Source organism: Crocuta crocuta, unplaced genomic scaffold (assembly GCF_008692635.1).
Source record: "Crocuta crocuta isolate KB4526 unplaced genomic scaffold, BGI_CrCroc_1.0 scaffold303, whole genome shotgun sequence".
NCBI classification, from domain to species: domain Eukaryota; kingdom Metazoa; phylum Chordata; class Mammalia; order Carnivora; family Hyaenidae; genus Crocuta; species Crocuta crocuta.
Window position 1 is genome coordinate 1520569 of NW_027528276.1, and position 6627 is coordinate 1527195.

Consider the following 6627-nt stretch of genomic DNA (forward strand, 5'->3'; position numbering starts at 1 on the left):
CGATGGGCGATGGGCGGGCTCCCTCCTCCTCCCTCTCACTCAGTCCAGAGACAGCATGGTTAAAGAGCCAGAGGTAGATTAAAACGTCATGATTAAAAGCAGATTAGTTATCTAGGCTTCTCAGATTAAAAAACCAAACAATCAAGCAATCATTCCCAAGGTAGCTTTGTGGTACCTCTGCTGACCCCATGTGTGACCTGCGCTGTCCCTGCCCCGTCCCCGCTGTGGCCCGGGGGAGAGTCCGGGCCGCTGGCCGGGGGGCCGGGAAGAGGTGGCGGGTGGCGCTGGCGCCCTGCCCCGGGGGCTACTTGCGCAGGTAGCGCTGCGCCAGGATGGCCGCGTCCAAGGGGTTCATGGGCTGCGCGTCGTGGCCCAGCCGCCGCACGGGGGGCACGCTGCCGAACTGCCGCTTGGGCACCCAGCTCCGGGCCTCGTGCACGGAGCTCTTCTCCTCGGCCAGCAGCAGCTGCTGCCGCATGTAGTTCTCAAACTCGTACTGGGAGCACTCCTCGGTCACCTTGGCCTTCGGGTGGACACAGACACACAGACACAGAGAGTGGTGGAGGTGGAGAGAAGAGCAGGGAGCCTGTGTTAGGTGACTCGGCTCTAGAGGCTGCCCTCCCCGGGCGGCAGCCCCTTGGGCCCCGGATGGCCTGCAGTGGGGGTCCCTGAAGCCCTCCAGCCAGCCTGGACCTCGTCTACTGGCCATCCTGGAGGTCGCTCCAGCTGAAGCACAGGGCTGGGATCTGAGCCAGAGCTTCCCGTTACTGACCCACTGACCTTGGGAGAGGTGGCATTACCTTCCTCAGCTCTGAAGAGGGGCAGTAATCTCCCCTCTCGAGAGGCTGGGGGGTCCCGTGCAAGTCAAGTGTTAAGAGGGGCCTGGGGCCGGGTGCTCAGCCCCTGGGTAAGCCTAGAGCGTCCAGGCAGGTGGCAGCAAACTGAAGTGGTCTGTCCCTGTGCCAAACATCACACGGGGAGAGCAGGGCTCTGGACTTGAACTTAGGGTCAAGGCTCAGCTCCACTACTTCTGAGCTGTGTGACTGGGAAGATTATGTCACCTCTCTGAACCTGAGTTTCCTCTTTTGTGAAGTGAGGATAAGGACAAAAGCCAAACGGGCCTGTGGTAAGGACCCACTGAGACGCACTGGGGGTGGCATGTAGGTGGGGCGGGGCCTGCAACTTTCTTCTCAAGGGCCAAGAGCCTCTGGTGCAGACCCAGGCGGGTCCTCTGGGGGTGGGGTGGGGGACAGCAGGGAGGAGCCATACAATAGCCCTCCTGGGGCTCTGCAAGCCCTGACCTCCAGAGGGCACCCTAAGATCACCTGCCCGGGGCTATCTGGCACCCTGGTCTCTGCCCTCACTCCAGGCCTGGCACTTTCTCCAGTGCAGGGAGCAGGAAATGAGAGAAAACTGGGAGAAAATGAATCATCTGGAAAGGGAAGAGCAGAAAGGCTGAGAGAGCCCCCTATGAGTCAGAGGCAGAGAGCTGGGGCTGTTTAAAGGGCCAGCACACAGCAGAGCCAGAGCTGGGGCAGGAAGAGGAAGCTGAGAGAGGGCCAAGCGCAGCCCCCACCTCCACTGCCCCACCGCCCTCTTGCAGCCTATGGGCAGCCCACGGAGCCGGTGTAAGGCAGGCCCGGGCAGCTCAGACCGAGGACAGAAGTGTCCCTTTCCTATGTCAAAGGATGAGGCAGAGGCAGCCTGTGGCCTTCTGGGAGCTGCCACCTCTGTCCCGGCCATGCCTGTCCTCCTGGACGCTGGTCCCTTGAGACTGGGTAATGGCCCATCTGACCATCCCAACTCACCTCCTGGGAGCTGTCTGCATTGCTCATCTGGTCGTCGATGTCAGGAACCACTTGCAAAGGCCCGCTCAGAGATGACAAGGACTGCCTGCAGAGAGGCAGACAAGTCAGGCTGGCCACAGGCAGCCCTGGCCCCTGCTCCCCAGGCTTGGCTGGCCAGAGCCCAGAAAGGCCAGTTCCCACTGCTCTGAGATGTGGCCGGACTCAACGGGCCTGAGGGCATCGCAGCTCAGCAAATTCTTGACATGAATGACTGGTTCCCAAGCCTCAGTTTTCTCATCCAATAATGGGGGACACATCTCTACCTCATGGGCTGTGAGATGATGCCAATTCCATTGTTGGCATCGATTGAGATGCAGGAGATGTTCGACCCTGAGTTCTGCCGGCACATTTCCGATCTTGCCCATGGGAAAAATCTGGATATCTGACTCTGTCTGGCAAAGCAGCAGGCCCAACCGCAGGCTGCTTTTCAGGATGGGATAGGCAGTGACTGAGGACGGGCAGGTCCCAGCCTCCCACCTGTCCGCTTACCACGATGCAATGATGGCACTGAGGGCCTCCAGGACGTCGGCCGCGGCGAGGCGCTGCTGGGGGTCGAGGACAAGCAGTTTCCGGATGAGACACACGGTGTTCTCAGAAACCCGCCCATCCCTGGTGCGGCAGAGGGAGATGGAGAGGGTTCAGATGGTGCAGCTGGTGGTGCTGGGTCTCTCCAACCCAGGGCCTCACTTTTTTGTTTCTGCCCCTCAAGCCTGAAGGGCTGGGCCTCCCTCCCCTCCCCAGGGAGCAGGACTCACTCAGGGATGGTGTACTCGGCAGCCTTGATCTTGCGGAAGAGCTCCTGTGGGATGCTGTCGTAGAAGGGGAACTGGCCATAAAGCATGGTGAAGAGCACCACGCCCAGGGCCCACATGTCGCTCGGCTTGCCCCGGTACGGCCGGCCTGTGGGGCACATGGACACACACACAATCAGCCCAGAGCTGGGGAAGAGCTAGGTGCCAGGGTCCCCTCAGCTTACCCGCTACCTGCCTGAAATCCCACCCACGGGACGCCTCTCCAGTGTCCCTCTCCCCCTCTACCTCCTCACAGGATGGTGCCCCACCTCGGAGTGACTCCCCAAATGGAAGGGATTACCCTTGGCCTTGAGCAGGTCACCCACCTGCCTGGCGGCCCTGCTCTGCCAAGCTGTGGGCTCCTGGGGGCTGGGCCTGGGTCCACGGCCCCAGCACCCAGCAAAGTAGCTCACAGAGCAGGTGGCCAGTAGCACGTGTAGAACAAAGAGCTACCCAGTTGTGGAGCAGTCAGCCATCCCCCCACACCATCCCCTCAGCCCAAAGCACTCAGTTCAATCTGTAAGGATCCCCTCCCTTGGCTCCCCCACTGGAGGGTAAGTTCTCAGATGCAGGCACCGCTCCGCTTGGCTCACCGCTGAGCCCCAGTGCCAGCACGGACGCAAATATTTGCTGAGGAAATGAATAGCCAGTTAACGCTCTGTGCTAGTTTCCTTCCCTGCAAACTAGAAGGGAGCAAACATTTAACCGAGCCCCCACACTGCAACAGCACTGGAAGAGACGCTTTTATTTCATGGCGTCTCCATCAAACTCCACAAATTAGACATTTTCTCGGTTTTTCCAGAACGAGGCCAGGGCCGTCACTTGTTCAAGGCCACAAGGCGGGCCGCAGAAACCCTGCTCCTCCCTCTTCCGGGGCAAGCCATCCAAGCACCCACCTGTGCGCAAACTCCTCCCGCGCCAGTCGCTGCCTGACTTGTTCCCACAAACAAAACAGACCCTTTCAAAGTTCCCGTCCACCCGGTCCTTGGGACAGCACCCTGTCTGGCGCGGCGGCAGACTCGGCAGTAGCCCAGGCCCCAGAGTGTGACTCAGCCCCCCAAGGGCACAGAAGAGATGCCACCGGGCACCTCAGGGTCAGCTCCAGGGCACCAGGCAGCTCCTGGACACCCCGGATCCCTCCTGTGGGTCCTGAAGTTGCCTGTGCGGCTACGGATGCCTTTGGGATGCGAGATACTGGTTCTGAAGGTCTCTCCGGCCCACTGAGGGTCAAGCAGCTTGACTGGTGAGTGTATACAGCACGTGTGCACACCAGTGTCGTTCACCTAGCCTGTTACTTCATCTGCAAAATGAGGACAAGCCGCTGACTTCCCAGGGCTGCTCAGGGAGTGAGTTTCTTTTTGGGCTGGCTGGTACAGCAGGCAATTGTGTGGGGGTGAGCCTCAGCCACGCTTTCTCCAAGGCTGGGTCACCCCGGCCCCTCCCAACCCCCACAGCACCAAAGGGCAGCCTGGGTGACCTTGTGTGGCTGACTCCATGGTCAACTCAAGGGCAACCCCGTTCTGGACCCTGCTCCACCACGTGGGGTCACCAGCAGAGCCATTTGTGCTACTATTCCTAGTATGGCTCCACAAAGGCACCGGCTCTCCCGTAGCAGCCACAGGTGGCTCCTGCCGGGACACCCATGAAAAGAACTGGGGACCAAGGACATAGGGGCTCTGCTGCCAGGGCGTGTGGGCTCCCTCAGCCTGAGCCCCAGGACTTCGGCCCTGACCTGGACGGGGGATGGAAGGCCCCCTCCAGCAGACAATCACTCCCGGGAGCTCTGCTTGGGCCAGGCGACCTTTCCCTGAGCTTTCGCTTTTGCCGGAACACTGAACTTCACATTTTCCTTTCTGTAATGACAACAGCAGCTAATGCTGATTAGCCAGACAGCAGAGTCAAGGCCTTGTTTGATCCCACAGGACCTTATGAATTAGGGGCTAATACCGTCCCTGGTTTATAGATAGATATGCAACTGAAGTCCAGAGAAGTCAGTAACTTTTCCAAGGTCACACTATAAACTCTATAAAGCAGACTCTAAACTCTCTGTGGGCAAGGTCATGTTTGTCCCTTCACAGCTCCAGACCCGGTGCCTGAGGCTATGCTCTGCACACACAATAAAGGAAGTGCCAGACCCTGGCTCGGAGCCCACAGGGCAGGGCTTGTAATTAATTAATCCTCCCGCTCCATCCTCTTAACCACAAGGGGAGGCCGCAATGCGGTCTGCTTTTAACCCATGAGGAGACTGGGGCTCTGAGAAGAGCGCTGAAGGCCGGGTCTCTGGTCTCTGGGTCCAGGGCTCTCTCTGAGGCACTGGGTTCCTTCTCATCCTATAAGACTGGCATGAATCTGGAGGGGCCAGAGACAGGCCACGGGCAGCAACAGGCAGTATCTGCACACGGAGGCCTCCCTAGCTTGGCATCGCGGAGCAGGCCTGACCAGGGCCAGCCCTACCGCCCGCAGCCCACACAGACACAGCCCCATGTCACGGGCCTGGTGCGTCACCCTGGCTCTGCCACCCACAGGGATGCTTTGGAGGATCTCGTGGAGGGTGTCCAGGCTGGGGGAGCCTCAGGGTGGGGAGAGGCCTCCAAGGTGTGGCAGGTGGCTCTGGCGAGTGACAGCAGCCTGCTCCCCCAAGGACGCGATGGCCTGGGAAGAGGCAGCTCTGTCACCGCGAGGAGGGGTGTGTGTGTGCACGTGTGCCAGGCACAAAGGCCCCGGAGGCAACCTCAGAAGCTCTGTGCGGAAGGGGCTGGAGCTGACGTAGGGCCCTTGGCTCCCTAAGGATCAGAGACCGGATGTGGCAAAGCATGCCGGGGAAAGGAAAGAAAGCCAGTGAGGACTCGGGCTTGGGCAGGAGGCTGCCCCGGTTGAGCCTCAGTCCTCCTGCTTACTATTAGCTCTGCTGGTGGACAAGAGGTCTGATCTCTCCTAGCCTTGGTTTGCTCATCTGTAAAGGACAGACTTAGAGCACTGATCTCACGGGGTAGCTGTGTGATTCTAAACAGATAATGCGTGTCACGTGCTCAGCACAGTGCCTGGTACTTGGCAATACGACCGGGAGGCAATCGGTACACAACTGGCTTTTTTATTTTCCATGTCATCTGCCTCATCCCCACCAGAAAGTCAGCTCACCCATTCGTGGAAGCAGGGACGTCTGTCTGCCTGTTCAATGGCGTATTCCAAGTGTCTAGAACAGGGCCTTCTACGTGGTAGGCCCTTGGTAAATACGGGCAGAAGGAAGGAAGGTAGGAATGAACAAATGAAGAGCCAACCCAACTAACTAAGGCAGGGACGGAACAAAGAGAAAGACGTCTTTGAAATGCAAACTCAACGGTGGTGCCGCAGGGTAAAGACCTGCTCAGTGGCTTCCTTTTGCACTTGAATCCGGGATGATATTCTCCACAGGGCCTCCCTCGGGCCCTGCTGGTCTGCCCCTCCCCACCCCCCACCTGACCCGGGCTCCCTTTCTGAGCCGCAGCCCTGGGGCCCTCAACAGTTCCTCCAGCTTTGCTGTGTGGCCTCTGCCCAGTCACACCCCCTGTATCCTTCCAATCACAGCTCCAATGTCACTTCCTCAGGAAAGTCCTTCAAGTACCCATTGTTCACACTCACAGAAATACGTTTCATTCCTTCCAAGCGCTGATCTCAGACAGTAACTAACCACACATGGTGTGAGGATTGCCATCTTCCTCTCCCATAAGGCCCCAAATTTCGCACATGGAGGGACAGTAATGGTCTGGACTGCCACCGAGGCCCCGGCGCCTCGCGCGGACCTGCCCACAGACCCCTGGCTGGGTGTGGGCCCCGGGCCGCTGCCTGGCACACCGCACGTACCGCTGAGCACGTCTGGGCTGATGTAGGCAGGGCTCCCCCGCTGGTCCTTCAGCAGGTCCCCCTCGCTCACGAGATGCTTCCCGAGGCAGAAGTTGGTGATGGTTATCCGATGTGTCCTGGGGGGGGGGGGGGGGGGGGGAGAGAAGCTC

At 59.5% G+C, this 6627-nt stretch overlaps 1 protein-coding gene across 1 annotated transcript in view; it reads right to left on the bottom strand.

Moving 5' to 3' along the window:
- Positions 1-6: 6 nt before the first annotated feature.
- Positions 7-6627, bottom strand: part of STK40 (serine/threonine kinase 40) — a 38584-nt gene continuing 31963 nt past the window's right edge. Inside the window, exons 7-11 of the mRNA XM_077753122.1 lie at positions 6479-6594; positions 2603-2747; positions 2337-2456; positions 1809-1893; positions 7-523 (exon numbers count right to left, since the gene is read on the bottom strand). Of these exons, the coding sequence (XP_077609248.1) occupies positions 305-523; positions 1809-1893; positions 2337-2456; positions 2603-2747; positions 6479-6594 (685 nt within the window). The 3' untranslated portion in view covers positions 7-304. The remainder of the gene's footprint in view (positions 524-1808; positions 1894-2336; positions 2457-2602; positions 2748-6478; positions 6595-6627) is intronic.